General features: G+C 34.0%; 5 protein-coding genes across 13 annotated transcripts; 2 read left to right on the plus strand and 3 right to left on the minus strand.

Annotated features, from left to right (window-relative positions):
• Positions 1-1752: 1752 nt before the first annotated feature.
• Positions 1753-11184, minus strand: LOC121240062. Of its 9 annotated transcripts, none has more exons than XR_005935429.1 (12): positions 11115-11181; positions 10053-10120; positions 9404-9530; positions 8279-9154; positions 6744-7842; positions 6317-6609; positions 5531-5637; positions 4572-4722; positions 3261-3413; positions 2963-3060; positions 2765-2863; positions 1753-2341 (listed from the first exon to the last, which is right to left on the minus strand). XR_005935429.1 is itself a non-coding variant. In XM_041137515.1 (11 exons), the coding sequence occupies exons 4-11, from the start codon at positions 9035-9037 to the stop codon at positions 2320-2322; spliced, it is 2682 nt and encodes an 893-aa protein (XP_040993449.1). In that variant the 5' UTR covers positions 9038-9154; positions 9404-9530; positions 10053-10120; positions 11115-11174; the 3' UTR covers positions 1753-2319. The 9 variants fall into 9 exon arrangements, 2 of the variants coding, with proteins under 2 accessions (XP_040993449.1, XP_040993448.1); XR_005935428.1 differs by having other exon boundaries at positions 8279-9183; positions 11115-11174; XR_005935430.1 differs by having other exon boundaries at positions 1755-2004; positions 11115-11174.
• Positions 11185-12795: 1611 nt separating this feature from the next.
• On the plus strand, positions 12796-14397 carry LOC121240002 (annexin D8). The gene is made up of 6 exons (XM_041137431.1): positions 12796-12868; positions 12952-13097; positions 13235-13453; positions 13660-13872; positions 13982-14071; positions 14176-14397. Exons 1-6 carry the CDS (start codon positions 12796-12798, stop codon positions 14380-14382), a joined length of 948 nt encoding a protein of 315 aa, XP_040993365.1. The 3' UTR covers positions 14383-14397.
• Positions 14398-15043: 646 nt separating this feature from the next.
• Positions 15044-18163, minus strand: LOC121239417 (protein MAINTENANCE OF PSII UNDER HIGH LIGHT 1-like). Its single transcript, XM_041136670.1, has 4 exons — positions 18092-18163; positions 16605-16700; positions 15596-15772; positions 15044-15226 (listed from the first exon to the last, which is right to left on the minus strand). Exons 1-4 carry the CDS (start codon positions 18161-18163, stop codon positions 15044-15046), a joined length of 528 nt encoding a protein of 175 aa, XP_040992604.1.
• An 87-nt stretch (positions 18164-18250) lies between these two features.
• On the plus strand, positions 18251-19519 carry LOC121239674 (putative RING-H2 finger protein ATL69). The gene has a single exon (XM_041136948.1). The coding sequence runs from the start codon at positions 18346-18348 to the stop codon at positions 18895-18897; it is 552 nt and encodes a 183-aa protein (XP_040992882.1). The 5' UTR covers positions 18251-18345; the 3' UTR covers positions 18898-19519.
• A 4261-nt stretch (positions 19520-23780) lies between these two features.
• On the minus strand, positions 23781-25180 carry LOC121240072 (probable carboxylesterase 15). Its single transcript, XM_041137529.1, has one exon. It carries the CDS (start codon positions 25065-25067, stop codon positions 24057-24059), a length of 1011 nt encoding a protein of 336 aa, XP_040993463.1. The 5' UTR covers positions 25068-25180; the 3' UTR covers positions 23781-24056.
• Positions 25181-26134: the final 954 nt, after the last annotated feature.

Here is a 26134-nt window from a genome sequence, read left to right on the forward strand (position 1 = left end):
TTGGTTGTAATTGAAGTTTTTAAAAAGGACACATGATATATTTTCAAAATAAATTTCACAACAATGTTAAAAAATCAGATATTTTTATAAAATGATATTATTTTTATAAGATATTTTATAAAAATATCTCTCATTTAAAATATAATTGTAAAAAATATTATGAATAAATCATTTTTCTTCGGCGGTGTGAATAATATGTAATATTCTCTATTTTAAAAATAGAGTCAGACTATTTTGCCGTCTAAAATAACCCGCTCAAATATACCGCACTTCACTTTTTGATTTTTATTTTTGCCTTCATTTTTTTTCACATGTTTTTAATATATTTAAATATTTTAAAAAAATAAAAAAATATCTTAATACACTTAAAATCACTTTTTTAATTATTAAATAAAAAAAATTTTGACAAGCAGCCAAAGCGGAATAATTGAGGCGACAGACTAATTTTATTCTTAAAAATAATAGTACTGCTCCAGCAGGCTGCAGAGAATAATATTACAGAGAGGACGTAGATGAGTGGAGGGAAAGAGCTTATAAACGAAAAAAAAGGACCTTCCAAAGCTGGTGAAGAATTTAATTCTACAGTTTTCGATAATTTGCTTTAATATATATTTTTCAATTCTTTCACTACAAATTTCCGAATATTTTTCACTTAAAAAGAAAAATAAAAGTGTTAAATGACAACGTGTTTCAAGTTGGCAAAGAAAAAAAGAAAAAAATTACTATGTCGTCCCAAAATTACTGCTCTATTTGACCTTCCAGTGAAATTATTTTTTTATTTAATGATAAAAAAAAGTGATTTTTAAGTATATTAATTTATTTTTTTTATTTTTTAAAAATATTACAAAAATATGAATAAAAAATTACAAAAATAACTATAGATAACACTGAACGGTATTACTCAGCCGCAGAGTAGCACCCGCTAGAGAACAAAACACGTGAACAAACAAAGATACATTCAATCCGTGGAGTCTTTTTAGGTATTGAAATTGTGTCTTGTCATTTACAGGCAACGGGCAGGTGAGGGCCTGAGGCCTTATCATGAGTGTACTAGTACTGGAATTTGGCCAAAATTTAGATAGAAAATTTATTTTTATAAATTTAACTAACTATTTTTTAACAATATTAAGTAAAGATTCGACAAATTTATTACTATTATATTAAAATATTAATTTTGACATTATTTTAATTCTAATTATAATTTAAATATTTATTCATTATTAAAAAATTACATATTAATTTTTTAATATTTATATTATTTTAACAATTTTATCCGTCTTTTTTTTACGACGGTTATTTTTTCAAACCGAGAAGAAAACGAAACTAAGCACACACAAATATTAAAAGAATTTCAAGAATTTGCAAGTTACAGAAAAGATAGATAATCTCTTCTTAAAATATTGATATTAGGGAAAGTGATTTATTTGCATTAAATATAACCATTTCAAAGACAACCGAGTGGAATGCATAATGAAATTGTATAGTAGAACACGTGAGGAGATGAAATTTTTTGTCAAAATAATATTTTGGCCAACAGTTGGGATTCAATAGATTTAGCCAGTGATATTGATGAAAGCTAAAAATATTGTAACTTTGTTGAGTTCACTACAATTTCTTTTTATGCAATTTAGTTAAACTTTAGTCAAATTTTAATTTTGTTGAATCCATTACTAATGCTAAGGGACACACACTGACACTGTCATGGTTGCCGACATAAAACATAAACACAAATTCCAAACAACATTAATCAGCATATACAATACAAGAAGCAACTGCTGAAAACGAAACAATGCCCATTTCATTTCTTGGAAGGCAGCTTTGCATACTATTGGCAATAAACAAGCACCAAGATAGATATGATAAAATTTTCCAATTTCCAGTCTGAAGCTTGTTTCTCTTGTGTGCTATCCAGCACCTTATCTACACTGCCAATGTTCCTGTGAAAATTGACAGAAAAATAAACAGTGCCCTATCAATGGTTGTCTCCCACTGTTTCCTCTTCACCCGTAGTGGATGTTTCACAGGAGATCAGCACCTTGTTAACTCTTTTAAGCTGTTTCTTCAAGTGAGAAAAGTATATCAAACACAGGCATAAACATCTATGGATAAGTTCTTATTAGCACTTGAAGCTGACTCAATAAAAAAAGTTTAGAATCGGTAACTATTAAAGCCACCTCTAAACTTTTATAGTTCAACCTGCTACACTGGTAATCTAAACAAAAGAGCAACAAGGCCATCAGAGAAGTTGGAGCATGCCTGTCCTCAACCTATAAAATTATGTTGTGCCTGAAGTTCAAATCTTTGAACGGTAATGTCAGCTTAAGATTTTATTTTAAGCATCCTGCAGAGAGAAAGATAAAAAGTTCCCTAAGACTGTTGCAAACCTGTCCTAAAAAACTTCAATGATCCAAAAATAGAGAACAAAATAAAAAAAAAAAAAAAACTATGGAAAAAAAAAATCATCCTAACTTTAACTAAAAGGAAGAAATTAAGGTTAGGTAAGGCGACTGGCATGAAATAGTAGTATGACCTAACCACCCATCCCATTATCAATTTATCAGAATAAAGGCTGTTAGATTGGAGAAGCAGCAACATCATTAAAACTACCAAAAGGCGCATGATCTGAAGTTCAGAAATCTATTTTTTAATCCTAGAAGCTTTTATCATTTAAATAATTTTTCTCTTATTCCACATAATATTTCCCTTTTGAAAATGTTTTCAATCCCTGTTTTTAGGCCCACAATCATCAATTTAAATACTTTACCTAAACCTACATGCTACATCGACTTTTTTCTTCAAACTGGCATAGCTTAGCTAGAGAAGAATGGAGTTAATCTTTATTTGTTCCAATCGTATCCAATACCTGCCACAAATATATAAGCATACGGTTCATATCTAGCATATGTATAGACATTAAACTATACACATTCGTTAAATACTTGTGCATTTATCTCGTAAGCACCTGTGGTAGAAACGAAGTTCATATTTCTTCACTCCACCCCATGGAAATAGGAGCCTCTGGAATATTATTTGTTGGCAAAGGCAAGTAGTAGTTTTTCTCTGCAATAGGAAGGAGCTTTCCTGAATGTAAGCTATTAATGATCCAGCTGGCTGGCTGCAACATACGATCAAAAGAAGGATTGAAAGTTGAAAACGTAGGGAAAAAGCAGAATAATTGACTGTCTTCACATGCTAGTTTAGGGCGATGACATAATCACTCATTGTTAGATTCAATTCTAGAGAGTAGAACAAGTACTCACCATCATGAGTATTTCTCGCTCTGCCGCACAGTGTTTCAACTGACGTGATACTGTACTCTCATCCTCAGCAATGATGGCACCGATAAAAATCTTTTTATTGTCAAGATCTTTTATTAACCACTGAAGGGTTTTAAACACCTGGCCACCTCCATGCTGGGCAATGAGAAACAGAAGAAAAGACTGAATTAAACAACGAACCAACTTCTTGAAACTAAGAAACCAGAAAACTATATCAAAGAAGAATGTGAAATCAACCAGAAATAAAGTTTAGGACAAAACAATGCTAATGAAGTCAAGACAAACGCAACAAGTTAGAGGCTGCAATGGCTGCATAGGTGTCATTGCTCAGTCTGTCAATCTTTTTTATCGGACGTTACGTGGAAGTGGCTTCTTAGCAAAACAAACATTTCAGTGATTAAGGTGCAGCTTAGCATCCAGCAGTCTATAGCTTTATAGTAACTGAGGATAAAAGATGGACTGCCAGAAAGAAGGTAGTCATCACTGGTATTAAGGGCCTGATATTGACTATAGTTTTCTCAAAACAGTTGTAGATATCTTTATCATATGCAAGTGGGCTGCGTAAATGGTCATCTTTCAATAGAAAGGAAAATAGTCCTGCAGAAACTAATGATCTTGATCAAAGCAATTTAATAAACTTCAATTCACTATCTTGAAAGTAAATATCAGACATCACACCCAGTTTCAATTCCATATGCTATATGGCAGTCTTAGCAGACGCTCCTATAGAGGAGCTGTGTTTGACAGTTTGAGTCACACACATGTTGGACACTGCCAACTCCAGTAATCAACACATTTCTCATACTCCTTAGGTCTAGGACTCAAAATACACTAGATATTAGAACTAATCAGATTTTAGAGTACAAACTCATATTTCAAAATGAGAAGTGCTACAGACACAAAATGATTAAACAATAGTAAACCCACAAACTGACGTAGTTTTATATGATCTATTAGATCAACTTTACAATAAAAGTAACTTTACAATTTGACATACCACATCAATCTTCGTCAATTTGTGGATTTACTTTTATATAATCACTTTATAGTTAAAGTATTTCTCTTTCATAATTTATACAAGGGCATTCACAGAGGTTATCAGGTTAGCTAAAGCATTTCCACTCATTTCCCAGCTCTTAGTAAGAAAATTAACATCATGGTTTTGTAATCATGCCAGAGCTGCAATACCAAGAAAATATGGTCATAGAGAGGCCAATTAGAATACAATAGCCATGGAGATATAAAATGAAATATTCAAGTTTGTGATGTCAATTAAAGTGAAATGATCCTTACCCTGAATATTTTTGCAAATTTGGTGCAGAAACTATGCTTCCCGTGAAGCATAATCCCTACCCTTTCAAATATATACATATTGTTATTGAGATGAACTAGCTTTCCACTTCTGGTACATATTGCATCAACTCGGTTGGATAGAATCATGTATCTAGCAGAAATATAAGTATAAAATTATTAAACCATAGAGAAAAAAATGTTCAACATTTGAAGGGGTGGCAGCAACACTAATCTGTCAACAAAAGGAAAAAATAGCATATTGATCATTTTTAAATCTACAAGAAGGTTGTGAGATATGCATTCTGCGAGATTAAGAAGTCCTCTCCATCAACCTGATGATGAAGGCAATAAAATCAAAAAGACTTTGCACTGGAAAAGATGGGCTATGTTGTGAAAAGAAAAAGTAAGAAACTTAATTTCCAATTATGCTCATTCCAAGCAAGGCCAATCTACAGCTATCTCATTTCTCTTTAAGAGAACTTCCTGCTAGGATCTTCCCAAATGAAGCCATCCAAAAAACATAGCAACTTTTCGAGGCACTTTATTTCATGCGTACCACACACCTTGAGGCATATATTTGGTATTTTACCTTTCCCTCCATCCAAAAAACTCTATATGGAGTCACTTATACTTTTATTATGATTGGACCAACAAACAGAGCAGCAAAGTCGAGCAATCCTTCTGGTTGCCACAGAAACAGATAATATTTACCAGATTTTCTCCATTAAATGAAGAATTCTTGTCTTCACATGAAGCAAAATTACCCAACCCTCAATCTTCCAGAGCCTTGTAAAATAAATCTAAATAGTCATAGATCAATAAAACCTAGTCAACTTCAAGCTTTGATTATGCTGATAGTCATTAGCCGTCAAGCATTGTTGGTATCACAAAAAAGTACAGGACCAGGTAACTCCCAGAACAAAAATGTAAATGTAAGTCAGGCATGGGACACAACTTACTTCTCAGGCAGTAAAATAGAACCTGCTACAATTGAATCGGTAAGCCAATCAACTTTCAGTATTATAGCATTCACTGCACACCCATACAAGAACTTGGTAGTTTTTAACTGAGAAAGAAAGAGAAAAAAAAAACTATGAGAAATTGCAACATCGCATTCCAACAGTTATGAAACCATGCAGTGGAATATAATAAAATAAAAGTAATACATAATACAGGTTTCACAAATTAGAAAATTCATAAACTTCTAACCATTTATCTTCTTTCAGATTAAAAAGAGTACTTTCACCTTAAAGCATTTTTGAACTCATATAACTATAACTCTTAGCTCATGCTAATTCTCAAGTTTCTGCACTCCACATTTTATAAACCCATCTAATCTTGTCATTGCAAGAATTGAAGTTTAATTTTTAGATAGTTCTCAGATCGAAATGAATAGGCGATAGCCAGATGGCATCAAAGTTTTTAATATTTACATATCAAAGTTTTTGTTTACTTATCAAAAAAAAAAAAAAAAAGTTTTTAATATTTACATCTTTGAAAGAGGTGTTATTATGGGTTGTGCACCTCCACCCAAAAAAAACAAAATGAATCTAAGAAACAGGATGAAAATAAATTATTATTCCTATGAATAAAAAAATAAAAAAAAGGAGAGTTCACCCCAAGTAAATCTAATTAAAAAAGGACCAGTTTTAAATGCATCATTTCAAAGATATCATGAAACTTGAGGGGGAGGGGGATACAAAATTGATGGAAAAAGAAAAAAATCTTAATCATCAACAACCAACCTTTTTTAAACAAAGAATAACAGGAGAGTGCTGACAAATAACTCTTGCACTTCCCTTTCCCCTTGAATTTGGAGAAGGAATATCCAAGAGAACAATGCCACCATATTTCCATATTAGTCCTTCAATTTCCTTTGTCTTCTCACTAGAAAATCCAGTAACAAGGAATTCTTTACCTAGAAAATTCAATCTCTTCTTAACCTTGTGAGACGATTTTGTGAGACAACTTTTCATGCCATAAGCTCTAGACCATTTTTTGGACAAATTTGGTCCTTTACGAGCTCTAAGAGTTGGGCCTGCACAGATTTGAACAAAAAAACATTAGGGTGGGGGACATAAAGTTTAAGCATCAAATATGCATTATATAGTCAATGTCAGCATCAACAAGAAAAGAATGAAGGTTAAAATAACACGGCAATTTAAGTCTTACAGTTCTGGTGTGAAAATTGTTGCTTTGGGGGGTTCTTGGTTTGCTGGAGTAGATCCTCTGCTTCAGAGAAATGAACACGTTTTCTTGCATGGTTGTCATGGAAATTATAGCCTTTAGATTGCATATTTTGAACAATTTTGCTTTGGTGATGCTTAATAATGCATCCTGGTACCAAAGCATGTCTAGGATGTCCGGTGAAACTTTTTACAGAATGCTTAGAAGACAGCAGATGCCAGGATGCCCTTTGATTCATAACACAAGGTGAAATTCTCCTCTCCAATGGCTGGATTAGAGACATGTCCTCTTCTCTGGTAGTTTTCTCCAAATTTCTCTTCAGATTTGTCATTTCTGCAACTGAATTATTGTTTATAGTAGTTTCCTGAGTGTCCTCATTATTTCTACCACCAGCATAATTCGAAACAGGCCTTGAATGTAGGAACTCGATAGAACCCCTTTTATCAGAAGACATGGAGCAGCACGTATTTTGATCTGAAGAAAGCTTCCCTTGATCATATTCTAATTGAAAGGACTGGTTATAGTAAAGGCATCCCCCTTCCAAAAAGCATACAGGGTTAGGCACAAGCATGCTATAAGTCTTAAGTGAGGTCATCTGCCTTCTAGTTGATACACCAGAAGCTTCTATATTAACCGTGTATGCAGCATGGTTATCCCCATGATCAGGTCCCAGATTTTGGTTTAGTGTCCTTTGCAAATTCTCCATCCCATGTTCGCTCAAGGGTCTAGAGCATTTTTTTCTAGTATTTTCTCCATCATTCAGATTGTGGCCTTGTGTCGAACTGACATTTTCCGGAGGAATACTACAAGGAACAACAGAACAGAGAGGATCGACAAAAGATAGAATCGAAGATCTAACCACATCTTGAGAAAGCAATATCTCTTCATGAGCCTTTTGAAGTGAACCCTCAACATGTACGCTTGACTGTGAACCAAATTTGGACATGCACTCGAGTTCATGCACAAAAGAGTTTTCATCCGGGGCAATATCTGCTGATTCCGATAGAAAGCTTGTCTCACCAAGAAAAAATGCAGGAACACTTCTAGCATTTTTCTGCTTCGACAGTGCATGAGCATCTTCTTCCTACCAGGAGGGAGATGGAAAGAGGAAAAAACACCAAGGACATGAGAACAAAACTATCATAGATGAATCAAAGATCATATACTCGTGTTTACAGTAGATAAATACTAATTTAAACAAGCTTGCGGAAAAATTAGTGATATCTGCACTTTGAATGCAGATCTTTATGACCCATGTGGTGCATCAGGAAAAAAGGATTAAACCACAATAGAGTTATATTCGCCATAGCAATGTCAACTGCCTGAAAAAATTAATAGAGTTATCTATTTCAAAAAAAAAAAAAAAAAGAGATCCTAGACACACTATGACTTAAGCTCCATATTTTCTACATTTATCTGATAAGAGGAAAGATAGCTCAAAACCCCGAACCATGTGGAAGGAAAATGATTTGTTTGCATATGTCCCTTTGTTGTTTGCATAGAAGGTGAAAATTCTTCACCTGTTTCATAAATAAACCGCCTGAATTTTCCTGGATAGACTGGTGCAAGATGGAATCAACATATGCGGCCAATTTTGAGGTAGTTGAAACCTGAACAGGACCATGAGAACGTTTCCTCTTTCTTTCACAATCAAGAGATCCTGGACATAAGTCTTTTGTTAACTGCACGTCCATGCCCATATTGTCTTCTAAATGTCTGTGTGTAGAAATAAGATTAGAATCTACTTGTTGAGATCTGATGTCTATGTGATTTAATCCATTGTGAAATATACTACGATTTTCAAATAGTGGAGTTTCCTTGACATGAGATTGAGCTGAATCACAAGCACACTGATCATCAGGGTTATTGTAAGATAACCCAACATCTTCAAATGCATCTGTCATAGCAACATCATCCAAGTCAGAAAGAGAATAGCATATGTCACTCTCCTCAGTTTGGAAACTGAAGGCCTCTTCCAAAATCTCCAACCGTGCTTGTTTCACCTGTAGGGCAACTTCAAGTACTGATTCTGTTGGCAATGCCATTGAAGCTAACTCACGCTTCACTAATTCATGTATAACCAGTGCTTCAGATGCTGCAATAGATAGCTCAACTGCTTCATTGACATCAGCACAGTTGAGAAAGCCAAAATTGAATTTCTCTTCATATTGTCTTTCAGAATCCTTGTTATTGGAGGGAGATGGCGGATAAACACTCTCCACAGTTTCATGAACGCAACTTAGAGGCAACAAATTGGGCCCACCGGCACTAAAGTGCATTTTTTAATGAGTCTCCTCTCCAGAACCAACAGAATATTTCAACTAGTTGCATTGAGACAACATTATCAGATGGAAGCAGTTTCTGACTTTGACTTGGGCTATCCTGTTAGATGCCATCTGAGAAAAGACAGATGGAAATGAAACACCTGCTTGGTGGAAAATATAGATTAAACCAAATTCTGACTACATAACCCAAAAAAGATAACTTTTCATATGAGATTTTTACTGATTACAAATGTAAATGCAGCACGCACACACATATATACCATACATAAAGAAACACTTCCTCTGGCAGGTCAAAGTTAGTGGGAGACCAATCTCACAAATTCATAGAGGAGTAATGAACCAGTATGTTCAAGGACTCACATTTCCAGGATTGTCTTACCCAGATAAGAACAAATGACAGTTGTTATATCTATCTCCTTCCCTTGATAAACGGATTTCCATCTTCAACCATGGATGTTAACTTGAAAAGATGCCAAATCCTAGGCTCCTAGCCATTTCAACATACAAACTACATCAGAAAATACTTGACGAATTCAACTCTTCAAGCATATTTAGCAGAGATGATCAACTATAGAATCTTCTGTGAAACAATTCAATGAAGGGACTGCCATATCAAAATACACAGTATCACAATTCAATAAAAGTTGATTGTGACCTGCTAAGAAGTTCTAAATTTTACACAAAGAAATAAGCTCATGGGTACAAGGAGTATATTAGAGCTACTCCTAAAGAATTGCATTACAAAACGTCCCTTGTCAACAGCACTGCAACTCTTACCATTTGTTATGCTTTCCTATGGTGGTAAAGTAGTTGCAACGTTTCATTAGGATGACAGAGTTTTGGTTATGAACTACTTTTGGCATATAAATGTATCTGAAGAGAAAGGAAGATTAAAGGTTAAAAGGGTCCTTTTCTTTTTTGTTTGTACAATTAGCTGGGAAAAGCTTCTACTTTCTGCACAGAATAGAGGCAAAACATATTAATGGGCAAAAAAAGAAACCTTCCAAACCTTAAGTTCTAGCTAAGAAGCAGTTTGAGGTTCCTTATATGCTCATTGAATGCTTCTGCTTGATGTTGCTGAAGCCAACAAGGAAGCAAAGCTAAATCCCGTAACAATTATAGCTTGCCAGAAACACTTTAATAAGCAAATACGTAGAAAATAGAATGACAAACTAATTGATTATGTTAGAGGTCTGGTCCTTTCCTCTCAAATTCCACCACAAAACAATGAATAGTTGTTCACCTATATTACTTAATAAATTAAAAAAAAAAATCCAAATGACAACCGACGGAAATTGATCAAAATTTTATTTGTTTTTCATAAAAAACGAAGCATCGGATCAATGTTCACCCATGACTTATGTGCTCCAATTGTCGATAAAAAAAAACCAATCCGAGTGTAAAGATTTGTAGACTACGGAAAATGCAGCTATGAAAGCCAAAAGTTAAATGAAACTTAGTTTGGCGGAGGGTATAAACCCCAGGTCATATAACAATGTCCAAGTACACAGGGAATGATAAGTATCACAAAAAATGCCAAGATTTCACTTCCCTATTGAAGAATTATTAGCCTAAAGTTACAGATATAGCAGGTTTAGTTCGTTTGGAACATTTTATTAACCATAACAATCAATTTCCCTCTTACGGAAGCAAATTTTCATTATACATCTCAAAAAGGCCGTGCCTAAGTTTTGGAAGCATGGAAGTAGTGAAGCAAGATTTACAAAGGATGTGGCAATGAAAGACCTAGTTGTTTCAACATTCAAAAGCCAAACCACCCAACTTCTGAAAAGCCTTCTTTTTTGCCAAAATTGGCACCATAAAATGACTCACCCGGATGCAAACCCAATCAATCAGATCAAATAAAGATTAAAGAAAAAAATACAGAAGACTACACAGGAGTCTCGTGGAAATAGAAATAGCCTCTGTCGGATTTTAATCGATGACTTGCGCCTATTTCGTAGGGCTTTACTTAATTGTTCATCTTCTTTCTCGGCGACCAGACGAATGGTAACGGTGATGTTATTATTAGCATCATTACAAAAGAAGAAAAGGAGAAGAATCGGATTACCTCGGCGAACTGAGAACGACGAAACCCCAGACTGCACCCCATTGAATGGATGGTAAAGAGGCGAGCTTGCTTCCGGGAATGTGAAAGCACCAAACAGGGCCTTATTTATATTGAGTGGGGATTTTGGCGCCAAAATTGTTTTTTTTTTCTTTTTTTTTAAGGAAAATCTTAAAAAAAAAAAAACTATATATATTATATAATCATTTCACTTCTATATCAATGAGATAATTATCTATCAACTTTTATTTTTAAAAAATAAATGATCAAAAGGGCGATGAAAATAATAATTATTAAATTTATTCTACTACATACAATCATTTTTACATATTTTTTATATACTCCAGTTTAAACAGTTATTTTATATTAAAAAAATTACGTAATCAATCACATTAATAAAGTGTACAAAAAGTACGTAAAAATTATTATATATACAATTTCTATTATTAAATATTTCAAAAGTATGAATAATCATATTGGATATCCAATGTCATCTAATGATTAAAAAGAATGATTTAAAACAAAATATAAATTATTGAATTCTGTCAAACTTATTTATGTAATTAACCCATTAACGACTCAACATGACAGAGTGTCCTTTGACACGTTAAGTGTATATAAAGGGAAACATATTTAACATATTATGAAGTCCAAAACTATTAAAAAAAACTAAATAACTCTTGACAAAAACCACAAATTAAAGATTCGAATTTAAAAGAAAAAGTTTTAGAAGGGAAAAAAAAAAAAAAAAGGTTCGTGATCTGGACAAGAAATGGGGAGAGGAGAGAGTTTTCCTTACTCAGCCCAGCCACCTTGTGACAGCCCAATTGGGGGTGGTGTTGCGAAGAGCAATCGGTTGTGGTTCTAGCGAGCCACACTGTAGCGGCCCAAATCAGTGCCACCAAAAGTGAGCTACTCTGATAGACTACATTCATGGTTAGCCCAAATGGAATTGGTCCAAACAAAAATCCCAGCCCAATTCAATTCATTCTGCCTATTTATTTATGGTTAGTTAATTATTTAAAGATTAACGTTAAATATAGTTATTTTTTTTTAAATGAAATTTATTATTAAAAAATTATGTTTCTTTTAATGTAAATCCTATTACTATTTTAAAGAAGAGTGCGCGGGCAGTCGCAAATATTATTTCTATTGTTTTAATGCGAGCTCCCTACGAGACTGCATGCCGACCATGCCAGGCAGCAGAGAGCAGAAAAAAGGTAACTGCAGCCTGCTGGAAGAGATAGGACGAGCCGAATGCTGTATTTTTTTGTTGAAATTGTGATTCGCTTACTCATGTCCTTTTTTTTTTTTTTTTTTTTGATAACTAGCTTACTCATGTCCTGAATCATAAACAAATCAACAAAACTTCCTCTTAAAATAGCTGTTATTTTGTCAAGTATGAGAGCTGTTTGGCTTGAACATGATGTGTAACGGAAAGGGGAAAGAAAATATTGGAGGTTATCATGTTTGATTCATTAATGGAAGAAAAGGAGAGAAGAAACTAGTCTTCATGCAGTATTGAATATATTCAAAGATAATGAATTATATGTGAACTGAAAAGGCATTCAGAACTGACGTTGCTTTTACCTGAAACGGCTGGCTGCAATGAAATCTTTGGCCTTTATAAGTGAAGAAATAACTTGTCGAGAGAGAGAGAGAGATAGAGAGAGGCTGATTAACAATGGCCACCATAAACGCTCCAAAGCAATTTTCTCCGGTTGAAGATGCTGAGAACATCAAGAGGGCTTGTCAAGGTTTTGATCAATTCTTATTTTATGGATTCTCACTCTCTCTTTTAACCAATACTAATTTTCATTGTTATTTGGACAATGTTTAGGATGGGGAACAGATGAGGGGGCTATAATTGCCATACTAGGACACAGAAATGCAACTCAGAGGAAGCTTATAAGGCTAGCTTATGAAGAGATTTACCAAGAGGATCTCATCAAACAGCTTCAATCTGAACTTTCCGGGGACTTCGAGGTTAATTAATTTGTACTTTTACAACTACCATTGATTAATTTCTGTTCATTTCACACCCTTTAGAACTTATAATTATCATTTGAGTCTGCTTTTTTTCATGATGAAATTTATTGACAAACAAAGTGATATGGAAATAGAGAGCTATATGCAACTGGACTCTGGACCCTGCTGATCGAGATGCTGTCTTGACTAATGCGGCACTGCAGAAGGCAGTACCTGATTACCGGGCAATCATTGAAATTGCATGCATAAGCTCCCCAGAAGAACTCTTGGCAGTAAGGCGTGCTTATCGGTGTCGTTACAAGCGCTCTCTTGAAGAAGATGTCGCCTCTCACACGTTGGGTCACATCAGGAAAGTATGTCTCCAGATTCCAATAGCATTGCCTCTGATATTATGACAATGAAAACTAATCAAGATCCTCTAGTGCTGTGAATTTTGTGGATTTTCACTCTTCATGGAAACTTTGATTAAAGAGGAAAAAGATAAAAAGAAGAATCTATATTTTCAAGAACATAGATGAAATGTTTATGAGGAGCTTATGATTTGTGAACTTTGATGCAGCTTCTTGTTGCAGTGGTAAGCGCGTACAGGTATGACAAGGATGAGTTTGATACGCAAGTGGCGCATTTGGAAGCGGATATTCTTCATGAGAAAGCCCAAGAAATGGCTTTTGACCATGAAGAATTGCTTAGAATTCTTAGTACAAGGAGTAAGGCACAGCTCAAGGCAACTTTCAACCGCTACAGGGATAATCATGGCACATCCATTACCAAGGTAAAGCAATGAAGTTTTTGAGGGTGCTGGAAATGATAATTAGAAGATATATGATACTGTTACTTTTTATTATATACGATTTGCATTGATATTTGAAGTTTTTCTTTAGGGTTTGTCGGGTGATCCAGCTGATGCCTATCTAGCTGCATTGCGTACAACTATCCGATGCATTAGAGACCCTCGAAAGTACTATGCAAAGGTAACATACTCATACAGTCATGAACTCATCTAAGCTTGCATTACAGTTCGTGTTTTCTACAGGGTGTTTATAGTGAGCACCTCATTCAATTGTTTGCAACTTAGGTTTTGCGCAATGCCATCAATACTATGGGAACCGATGAAGATACTCTCAGTCGTGTGATCATAACTCGTGCAGAAAAGGATTTGAAGGATATCAAGGAACTCTACTTTAAGAGGAACAATGTTACTTTGGATGATGCCCTAGTTAGGCACACGTCAGGAGACTACAAGGCATTTCTTCTTGCCTTATTGGGGAGGGATGAGGTTTAGGTTGTTTATCCAATTTAAGAGATTTACATTAAGATGGTACTCTAGAATGAAGTCTAATCGGATCTCCTCTATGTATTTCCCCTTGTTTACAGTGTCACTCTCTGCTTTATCCTCTGTTTATCATGAACGTTGAACTTTAACACCTTATTTTTATCTCATAAATAAAATAAAGGAGATCATTTTCGCAAAGACAGACTCTTGTCATGGCCTCAAACCCTCCAAAGAAATAAAAGGTTTTATAATCTTCCATGGACATACTTTTGCATCTGATATTCGTTGGGCTTCCCTTTTGGAATATGGAAAATTCGAGTGGCTGAAGCTGAAGCTGAAGCAGCTACTTTCGAATTATAAGAAAGAAAAGCAACGACTGGAGTGGGAAAGTCAGAGTTGAAAAGAGGATTTCTCACATTTTTCTCTCATTCAAAACCGTGTTATAAGAACTCTACCTGAGAAACAGTTCCCACTATAGAATCATACAGTAATATATTCAACACCTTACAAAGCTTCTGCTGCTTCAGAACCATAGTAATGCTACTTAAAGCATCCACTGGATAAGGTGACAGAGCATATATCTTAACCATACAATTAGATGCACTTGTAATATAAAGAAAAACTTCTGATAAGATTTTACAATACAAGATATCATATCAACTTTAATTACCTAAAGACACTTCTCACGAAATGGGCTGAATATGGGATTGGGTGATTCAGTTTGGCTTGGTGCTGAGCCTTGGATAATTTCTTGTGGTTTAAACTTGTTGATATAGTAACTTAGAGATGGCCCCGAGTATTCTAGTGTCTGCATTTGAGGTGGGTTTTTACCAACTTGGAGGAGTAATGCATTCTATCGGCCTAATTCCAATCTCAGCTTCATCTTAATGTCCACCAATTAATTCATAGGGATGCAGACTTACGATCAAACAAACAAAAAGAATGAGAATGTGCAGTCACGCCCGTTTGGATTCAAAAAATGTTTCATCTTATCTTATCATTATAATTTTTTTAAAATTTTCACATAAAATATAATAAATAATTCAAAATTTTTAAATCTCAATTTAACTTTTTCAAATCTCAAAACAATAATAATATTTTAACAATATTTTTTTTTCAACTTTCATACTTCATCTAAAATCATCTAATCTTATCTGTAAATCCAAACAGTCGAACTATCCCTATGAATTAGTAAAAGTCAATTACGGTGAAACAAACAAACAAGAAACATCGAAAATAGTAGGAGCTTAAAACCACCAACCTCAACTGAATATATGTTTGTTTGCCCAGCAGTGTCTTTCTCAACATAACCTGTCCAACCCCGCGGCTTGCGAGGCGGAAATGTTCCAACTACTTTAGTCTTCTCCCCTGCTAACCACTCCATGCTGGCCTTCCCAACCTAATTTTTGCAGGAAAATTGCACGATTGGTTAACTAGGTAAAGTGATTTTTTGTGAGAAACCAAGATCTTCTTTTATATTGAAAGCCATATGTTGAATTTTGAGCCCGGCAATCATACGGCCTTTATAATTTATGCCGATGGCATTTGGGAATGATTAGACAGGAACAACTGCAAAAGAGAGAGTGGACATTTCGAGAGTATTCACTGGGAGGCCTTGATATGCATGTTATGGAATCACGTGTATCAACGCTTAGTTTCTAAGTGCGACTCATCACTCACAAATGTACCATTAGTATGATCTTTCCATGTCATTATCTTTCCCACCTCCCTGCCCCAAAGGAACCAGTACACTTAGCAGTTGGAAGCAATAGCTTTGAAAAGTGAAAACAACAATTTAAACCGAATAAATATAGATAGAAGTCATTATTAAAAATATTTATTTTATACATATAATGTGATATTATTTAGACTATACATCTCTTCAGATAAGTGTTATAAATAATTAACTAAAAGTAATCATACAATAAATACAAAATATATACTGTTATAATGATTTTTCTCCAACATTAATCATTTAAACCATGTTGAAATATTAATAAATGATTAGATCTACCATTTACCCATCAGATTATTTGCAGAGGCACTCTTCCCTTGACATCCTCCAATTCTTATTGGTTTATTCATTAAAAAGCCGGCCGGCACGCTTATAAACTGCAATTAATTTGGTGTTTTATCATTTTTTATTCTATCTACCAAGACACCAAGTAAAGCAGTGCACAAATAACTAGAGAAAAAAAAAAGAAAGGACACAAACAAAGTGAACGGGTCACCTCCTTATCAGGAGCACATTCTTCAACATTGCAGTCAGAATCTTCAGAGGAAGCCAGATCAGAGTAAATAGGCTGCAGCTCCGTACTTTTCTCCAACTATGGTACTTATCGTTGAACAACCTTTGCGTTGGGAACGTGCAGGTGTTGGCTGCTGCAATCGCTGCCTGTGATGCACATGCCATTCCTGACTTGGAGACCAGATGGAAAAATTACTTTGCCTCACTTCAGTTGTACCGTTTTACTTGACCGTTCGTAAATATTTTTTTTATATAATGATTAATTAATAAAATAATTTTAAATGTATTAATATATTTTTTTATTTTTAAAAATATTTAAATATATTAAAAAAATTTAAATAAAAAATTTTAAAAAAAAATTACAAAACTATCTATCAGTCAAAGTGAGCCCGACTCAGACCAGATATATATAAATATGAGAGCTCAGAATTCGGAAAAACTGGACAGTTAAACCTGTTTTCTGGCGGTTTATATTTCTTGGAAAAATTTGATTTTCTTGTACGTGGTTTATTCTAGGGTTAGACGAGTTTGAGGGAGAAGTTCAGATCTTGCAGGAGAGAGAGAGAGATTATATCAGTTGGATGTGTCTAATTCTGTGGTGGTGTTTCAGTGGAGTGTCTAGCTGTGGAATGATCGATCTTTACATGCAAAGTCTTTGGGCCGAGCTTACATATATATGCTGCTGTTGTTGTGCACGTACTGAAAATCTGGGTTGTTTGTTTGTTTCTTCAGGAAAACCCAGACATATTGGTGGCATCTAAGCTTAGTCTGGAAAAATCAGTATTTTTCATCGTAAAAAGTGCCTACTTTTTTTTTTTTTCTTAGGGAAAAAAAATTCTCTGTCTCACTCCAACACGCGGCAGTTTAAACTGATTGGCCGAAATTGACTAAATGCAGCAATTCAAAATCTCAAAATTTTCTCCAACACCTTCAAACATGTATGTTTGAATTAGCTCCTGAAGAAGATAACTCATGCTAATGAAAGGATCCCTAATTCGTGTTGTAACAACAACAACCATAATAATAACGATATTGAGCTTAGATTAATGCATGGGTTTCTAAAGTTTGTATCTAAAATGCATACGAATTTCCATCGAATATGTCGTCATTATTTGATCACCAACAACTGCATCATGGGCTTCTTTTTCTTTCGTCTGCATCAACTGATCATTATTAATGTCATTATTGGATAGGTTGAGGACTCGAGATCCTTAATTATGTTTCTTAAAGAGTTAGATATGGTTTTAACTTGATTGCGCCACGTATCTCATATCATCGGTTCTGGAATGTAGGATCGATGTTATTAATCCAATAAATCATCCGCAATGAATATTTTCATTACAATAAGACGCATGCGCTGGCAGCTGCCATGAGACTCTACTCCACAAATGTCGGATCGGGATAATATCTACTCAAATTGGTCTCATAAGTACTTAATAAATAATATTCCAACGACCAGAAATGGAGTACATTTATCATGCATGCAGTGTTTTCCGCTTTCTGCCCTTTCTCGGATACCATTTGGAAGGTCATTGTTGCCATTTCACGAGCCGTTGAACATTAATTCCAAGGTCCAAAGCTATTTATTTTTTGCCGCGTACCCCGGCGGGCTTTTGCCCCCACCTGTCCTTATAAACGCTCTACTTCTTAAGTACTCCCACTTCTGTTCTGATCACACTATTGATCTTCACTCACTTCTTCCAACTATAACTCTCTCTCCGGCCATGTCTACAGCCGAACCACCGTTGTCGGCTACTGGTGTCGGTCTCGGGTACGGCATTGCCATTGCCGTAAGCATTCTCGTCCTGATCTCCACGATCATGTTTGCCTCTTATGCATGTGTTAGAGTTAAAGCCAATGGTCGTAGCGATACTTATAGTAATAATGGTGGTGATAACGACGACACGAATGTCCATAGGTCAGATCGCCAATCCACAGCGAGAACCTCAATGGTGCCTGTGATAGTTGTGATGGGCCTAGATGGATCCATCATAGAGTCGTACCCGAAGACGGTGCTCGGAGAAAGCCGGAGACTACCCACGCCCAATCACGGCCCGTGCTCCATTTGCTTGTCGGACTACCTGCCTAAGGATACCATAAGGTGCATACCCGATTGCCATCACTGCTTCCATGCCAATTGCATTGATGAATGGCTTCGAATGAGTGCCACGTGTCCCCTTTGTCGGACCTCTCCTGCTCCATCGGCAACTCCTAGTCCTACTCCTCTTGCTACTCCTTTGTCTGAGTTGGCCCCATTGGCCTTCCACACCAGGTGATTCTGTATCATTTTTTATTTTATTAATTTTCAAACTAATATATATATATATATATATATATATATATAAAAAGCATAGAGATTTTCTCTCTCTCTCTCTCTTTTTTTAGGAAAGTTTTAGTTAGTTATTTATTTATTTATTTTCTTCCTCCATCCTCTCTTTTCAAGTAGTTGAGTAAATTGGGTGCGTTAAACTCTTATTTATATATTTACTATGAATTTGTACATTTTCTCGAAAATAAAAAATAGCACGAGGTGTGTTCATATCCCAATACCTTGAGATTGCCAAGCAAGTATAATTTTCCTTTTTCCTATGGGGCCCATTAAAATCTTTATTTAAATTTTTGTTATTAGTGTGTATTTATTCTCTCTCAAAAGTAAAAGAGAAAAGTAGATAGACACCTTGGTAGTCGGCACCATCCAGGGGAAAACTTCTTTTCTTCTTTTTTTAATTTTTTTATTGTTGAGTTGTATTCTTTGGGACCATAAATGCATATAAGTTCACATTCAAAGTGAGATTAATGAAAAGGAAAATTCTAGGTGGGAGGGATTGCCGTAGATTGCGGTTGGATTAATTGGGCCACGGATTTTCTGCTTCTGGAACCGATAATCTTATTATCTTTTTAAATCAGTAGAATTTGACATATAATTTTGAACAATGGTAGGTATAGTTTTCATTTGGAAACTATAATATAAGTTTAGATAATTTTATTTTTAAAAATTTTTAAAAATTATAAAATCATCTCTTCTAAAATGATATTTTTTTTTTATTTAATAGAGGATTGCACGTACAGTCTCAAATAGAATTTCTTAATCCGAAATTCAGGTGAGACATTGACTTTAGACACGATTTTCTTAATTCCAATGAATTATTATCAAAGTTTTAACTCTTAAAACAACATATATATGAATATAAAATAAATATATAAGTCTATAATATTTATTAAATTCTTAACGTTAGAACGGTGTCGTTGGGATTCTATAGAAAGTAAAATATCTATTTGTACAAAACGAAGAAAGTATGTTGAATCAAGAGTAATTAACAATGAGTTGTTAATGTGTAGTATGCATTTGAATGATTTATTTGTTCGAAATTATAATTATAAAAGGAAAAATTCTATTTCGTTGTCTTATACAACACATCCTTTTAGGCTACTTTTTTTTTTTCCTTAACAGGTGTGTGACGTAGGCTGTTGCACGAATAAAATAACTCTTATAAAATTTTCAAGAAATACACTATTTATAAGAAGTATAATTGACAATTCCATTGGAAAAAAAATAGATATTTAATCAAGAGCGAGCTCGGGTAATGATTTTAGTATTATAAGTTAATGAAAAAAATGATTTATACATATTTAATTAAAGTGCGAAAACTCTACGAAATTCCTTTGAAACAGCTACATGGGAAGAGGAGCGCAATAGACTTCTGGAGCCGAGGCCCACCTATATTACTATTGGACCAACAAGTAATGGCCTTTGTCCAAACTTGTAAAGCCCAACATTTTTGGGCTGGACTGACTGTCTGGATACTATTACTGGGAAGGTTGAACAAAAGGGCCTTTTATTTTTTGGTCATGGACTCATGTTATGTTCTTTTTTTTTTTTTAACTTTAATAATGGAACAGTTAAAACTAATGCTGCATTCATTTGGATTCACACATGAATGATGTTTTTTTATAGAACAGACAGGTATAGATGATTGAACCGGAATCTAAGACGGACACGCAACTTGCTAGTCAACTTTCACGTGCTTGCTCTTCAACCACATGAAAAATGTTCTCGAGGCTAAATTGAATGAAAATGCAAGGAAACTTCATCTAACAAAAATATTTTTGCAATCCGATCATCGTGTTTATACAGTGACTTATAAATAACAGAAATCATTCATGTATAACAAATATCGTGTTTAATCAGTCACATGAGCTTTCAGCCCAAATTCGCCATAGCTTCCGAGCAATTAACAAATTGACATTAAAGGTGGATGGTCAACTTCTACTTTTCATGGCTGCATTCAAGCAGACACTTCAGTACTTTTTACTATAAATTATAATAATTAGTTCGAATAGTTCAAACGAGCAACCAAACAGAAACTTCCACCTCATCTATAAGTATCTACATATATAGAAACACATTAAACAATAATTAATTACTCGCGTTCATCGCCAGTTGATTGATCTGTACGTCTTTTTGTTTTCAATAATTTGTACATCCTTTTATGCTTCTGAGTACAATTGAAGTATTAAAACGAGAAGAATGAAAATTTTGTAAAAATAAATTTATAAATTAGGATAGTTTGACTTGATATGTTAAAAAATAATTTTATATACAATCGTGAAGTGCGTAAATGTCGGCTAAATATTTTGAAAAAGAGTGAGATCTACTATTAAATTTTATTTTTTCTACGTGGGTCTCATATTTTATTTTATTTTTTTTAAACGATTACGTAGTAGTTGCACAATTCACGTTTATAAATATTTTTCTATATGTTAAAATATAAATTTAAATTTATTATAAAGTAAATTTAATATAATATATAAAATTATATCAATTTATAAATTTATTTTTATTAAATTTTTTGTGACAGTAACCCTTTCTCAAACTAAAATAATGAAATGAGATTACATTGTTTTGGCATCCAAAAAACAGTATTAAAAAAGTGAATGCAGTTGCGGAAATGCGATGTCTTTTCCTGCTTTGGACTTGCTTTGACAAGCGTACCATATTGGCCAGAACATGGACAATTTCGTGCCAATTTAACAAGTTTTCATGTTAACCTTCTTATTAAATTGTATGGAAACTTGGATGAAATTGGCACGAAATTGTCCATGTTCTGGCCTATATGGTACGCTAGTCAAAGCAAGTCCAAAGCAGGAAAAGAAAGATCATGATAGGATGGCTTTTTTATTTTCCTTCTTCTATTTCGAACGTATTGTGAATTACACTTAAAAAAAAAAACAACACAAAAGTTAAGTTCTGCTGGAATATTGAACTTTCCCTTAGAATGGGTATTGAATTAATACAAGCCAAGGACGTCAGTAATTTCAGATTAATTTGCGGTAAAAGCTGAATTAATTGAGGACGGTAAATATTAGCCCGTAATAGTGGTGCAATTGAATGAAATATTACAAGTTTTATGTTTTAAGCTTCGTTTGGTTATGTAATTCAGATGAGATAAGATGAAATATTTTATTAAATATTAAATAAAATATTTATAAAATATAAATAATTGAGAAGTGTTAAGAATATTTATGAATAATAATAATAAAATAATAAAAAATAATAAAAAAATAAAAAATAATAATGAGAGTAATTGAATTACTTAACGTAGCCTAATCTCTGTAGTACTCATGGTAGATAACGTCGACGGGACGATGGATGTAACTTTAGTGACTTGAGCAGCAAAATAATGTAGTACAACTGTTGAAGAGAAAAGCGACGTGACGTGGGTCCATTAACTAGCTTCAAGCGTTTTTTAATTAGTTGAATATGATGCAGCAGTATGACTTTTCAACATCTCTAACAAAATAAGAACTTTAGGCAGATTTTGTTTTCTAGTTAAATTAGGATTTATTTCATATTCATGATGAAATAAATTTTTTCTATTTTTTTTAGGACTATATATATCTTTGGTATTTGTTTATTCAATGGGAACAGATTTTAGTAAACTGGTAGGAGTGTCTGATAGGTTTGGATAATAAAAGTATCTCAATCTATCTTATATTATCATTATAATTTTTATAAATTTTTATATAAAATCTAATAAATAATTTAAAATTTTCAAATTTTAAAATAATAATAATCTTTAAAAAAATTAATAATATTTTATTCAAATATTATATTTCAGAGTCATAACGCACATGAATATGACCAGGACAAGTCTTGCAAAAGAAAAAGAGGAACTGCAGACATGACCCATCGGTGTTTTGGACGGATTGAAGAAGCAAAAGGCGCATTTGCATTTGTTTCCACTCATGGTATGACGTAGATACCAATTTTGTTATTCAACATTCCGATATATCATACCAAAATAATATATTACATATTTTATTTTTATTTTTTTTTAAATTAATTATAAATTCTTCTACTCATCATCCATAACTATATATTTAATAAGAGAAAAAAATAAAAAAATTTATATAATATATAATACTGTATAGAAAATCTAGATGATAAATAGATTTTTTAGTACATGATACAGTGCTCTGGGTTCTGATATTTTCGTCATTAATTATTCATTGTACCTTTCATATATGACCAGTCGGGAAAAACCTAAATTAACATAGTTCCACCTCCAAAGTATATAATAATAATAAGGAAATAAAGTCCACTTAGCTTATAATTAGTTTAATATTTAGTTAGTTTTTAATATAAAAATTTTTCCCTGGGTTTTGGAAAAGGTTTAATTGTGTCCCGATGTGCATGTATTTTACTGATATTTATTATGTGAAGCATGTTAAATTTAATGTATTATATCAAATTGTGTCAATTTGTAGATTTGTAGATTTATTTTTATAAAAAAAATTGTGATTAATTAAAATATTTTTTTATCACATAATTAAAACCACTTAGATCAGGCTACGTTTGGATGTTGAAGTGAGTTGAGTTGAGTTGAGATGATAAAATATTATTAGAATATTATTTTTTAATATTATTATTATTTTGAGATTTGAAAAAGTTGAATTATTTATTATATTTTGTGTTGAAATTTGAAAAAATTGTAATAATGAATTAAGATAAGTTGAAGATCCAAACTAAGCTGATTTGAAAGAGCAAACTGAAAACCAGAAAATGTTTCGTTTTCCCCGGAAATTCTGAAGAATTATATATATGTGTGTGTCTATATATATACACACACAAATGTGGGCGTCACTTTGTCTGTATATAGACAAGGACAAGACTTTTGAACCACTGATATATTGTTTGCAGACGCAACAATTAACAGCACTTTTCACTACCATAAAATCTCCAGATTAAAATGCAGAAAAACATGATGCATACACATGAGTAGCAAACATCATAATTAGATCAAAGAAATTAAAAGCAAAAGCCAAATAGAATACAAGAACATAACATACTCCAGCATATCGTTGTAAATATAACATTAATTGCATGCAGATATCTAGATGATGCGAATTAAAATGCTAGCGATTCAGATCGATTTCAGTGCTTTTTGATGAATTCTTTTATCCCAGCAATGAGATTAGAGGTTTGCTTTGTCGTATTAGGGTCCATATCCACAGCAATTTTGTTGAGATAGAAACTGTGACCCACTCCAGTGCTAATAAACAGCTCCACGTCCTTGTTAGCCTTCTTCATGGCCTCGTAGAACTCCATCTCTGAGTCTATCAGCAAGTCCTGATCTGCTATGCAAAGCAGGTAAGGTGGCAGCTTAAGCCCCTCTAATGGCGGCGCTGCTGGCCCCATCGGACATGTTATTGGGTGGTCTTTGTTGCACCCAACAGGTAATGCCAAGCTCAGGAATTTGTCCACCATGTCTAGAGTTAGGAAAGGTGTCTGAGGTTGCTCTAACTCAGACCTGCTCCTCTCAGAGCGCACATATCCCGGGTGGATTGGAACCGCTCCGGCTAGCCTTAACGGACTCAAATCCGCCTTCCCAGCTCTTGCAGCCACTTCATGGACAAGGTTCCCTCCCGAGCTATCTCCAATGAGGAAAACACGGTCGAAGTCTGCGCTCTCCTTGAGCCAGCTGGGCCCGTACGACTCACCTCGAGCCAAGGAGCGTAGCCAGAGGAGCGTGGAGTAGCCATCATCAATGGCTGCTGGGAGACGGTGCTCAGGAGCACGGCGTAAGAAGGCCGAGACACAAATCACTCGAGATGAACGTGCAAGGCGTGTGTATATATGATAGTAGATGTACCAGTCAGCCTGGCTAATGCAAAAACCGCCTCCATGGAAGTGGACTAGGATGGGAAACTTTTCGGTTTCCCCGAGCTCTTTCTCTGGGAGATAAACCCGAGCCTTGAGATTAGACTTTTCACACGTGAAGATGTCGCGTGTGGATACTCCGTCGACGAATTCATCGTGGGATGGGACTGGCTCGGCCATGAACTTTACCTCTGGGGGTCCAGTCCATGTTCGGTCGACCGATCCATCATCATAAATTCTCAGCCATCCGGATACCTCATCGACGAGCTTCTTCTCACGGACCATGGTTCTACTTAAATAAAACGGTGGTACTAGGTAGGACTCTCTTTGCTTATGGTTTGATACAGCAAAAGAATGAACATCGCTCTCTTTATATAAAGAAGTTAAAGGTGCGTGCTCATGTGAGAGAGAGGAAGTTTCAGGGTCATTACACATCGAAATAAAAAAAAATCGTTTTCTTTCTATGGAAATTAAGCCATGATGGATTATAATTTATCATAGTACGTACGTTAGACTTGACTTGATGATTATCAATTATGTACATGTAATTCTTTTAATTTTGTAGGTCGCGGTCTATATATATATATATATATATATTATATAGTCATTATTGTGAAATTACCGATTGTCCTAAAAATTTAAGCTATGAGAGGAAGTAGATTTTAATATTTAATTTATATTTTAATACTTCCACTCACGTGTAAATTAGACTCTCTTAAATAAATGGGTCAAATACGTGGATTATTTAATTAAATAAGGTAGAGTATATAATCAGAATTTAAATTTAAGACTTAATCTATTTTGATATTATGTAAAATCATCACTTATTTCAAAAATTTAAACTAATAAGAGAACCTAAATTTTATTATTTAATTTATAACTTAACCATTATAATTAATTTCTCAAACTTCTATGCAGATGGCCTGTCAGTATCATCTATAAGAATAATATATTATTGAGTTGGGATCGATAGACATAATAAGAAGAGTGGTGCTAGTGTAGTTTTGACCCTTGGACGTCTCCCCTAGTAGAAATTCTCTATATTATTTTTTTGTTCTTTTTATTTTCACATATTTTAAATATCTTTAAACATTTAAAAAAAAAATACACCAATATAGTAAAAGTTATTTTCTTAATCATTAAATAAAAAACTAAAAAGTAAAAATTAAATAAATAAACAGTCAAAATAAGAGATAAAATTGACGACATACTTAACATTTTCCTAATAAGAATATCGAGCCTCGTCTATATATTTCGAATTAATTCATTAGATAATGTTAAGAGCGTCAGTGCGTGCCAGCTGCTGCAATAATATTCTTGGCGGTTCTGTATATTAGTGAAGTTGGAAAATA

The sequence above is a fragment of the Juglans microcarpa x Juglans regia genome, chromosome 7D, assembly GCF_004785595.1.
Source record: "Juglans microcarpa x Juglans regia isolate MS1-56 chromosome 7D, Jm3101_v1.0, whole genome shotgun sequence".
In the NCBI taxonomy this organism is placed as follows: domain Eukaryota; kingdom Viridiplantae; phylum Streptophyta; class Magnoliopsida; order Fagales; family Juglandaceae; genus Juglans; species Juglans microcarpa x Juglans regia.

Bases quoted from the DNA above. Each gene is read 5' to 3' on its own strand.
- LOC121239674 (XM_041136948.1), top strand. From the start codon at position 18,346: ATGTCTACAGCCGAACCACCGTTGTCGGCTACTGGTGTCGGTCTCGGG.
- LOC121240002 (XM_041137431.1), top strand. From the start codon at position 12,796: ATGGCCACCATAAACGCTCCAAAGCAATTTTCTCCGGTTGAAGATGCT. The intron at 13,454-13,659 runs GTATGTCTCCAG...ACTTTGATGCAG, and splicing joins CGTTGGGTCACATCAGGAAA to CTTCTTGTTGCAGTGGTAAG. The intron at 14,072-14,175 runs GTAACATACTCA...TTTGCAACTTAG, and splicing joins CTCGAAAGTACTATGCAAAG to GTTTTGCGCAATGCCATCAA.
- LOC121240072 (XM_041137529.1), bottom strand. From the start codon at position 25,067: ATGGTCCGTGAGAAGAAGCTCGTCGATGAGGTATCCGGATGGCTGAGA.
- LOC121240062 (XM_041137514.1), bottom strand. From the start codon at position 9,037: ATGCACTTTAGTGCCGGTGGGCCCAATTTGTTGCCTCTAAGTTGCGTT. The intron at 6,610-6,743 runs GTAAGACTTAAA...AAATCTGTGCAG, and splicing joins ACAATTTTCACACCAGAACT to GCCCAACTCTTAGAGCTCGT. The intron at 4,723-5,530 runs GTAAGTTGTGTC...TATTTCTGCTAG, and splicing joins TCTATTTTACTGCCTGAGAA to ATACATGATTCTATCCAACC.
- LOC121239417 (XM_041136670.1), bottom strand. From the start codon at position 18,163: ATGGCAACAATGACCTTCCAAATGGTATCCGAGAAAGGGCAGAAAGCG. The intron at 16,701-18,091 runs GTACTCCATTTC...TAAGTACCATAG, and splicing joins ACACTGCATGCATGATAAAT to TTGGAGAAAAGTACGGAGCT. The intron at 15,773-16,604 runs GTGACCCGTTCA...TGCAAAAATTAG, and splicing joins AATGTGCTCCTGATAAGGAG to GTTGGGAAGGCCAGCATGGA.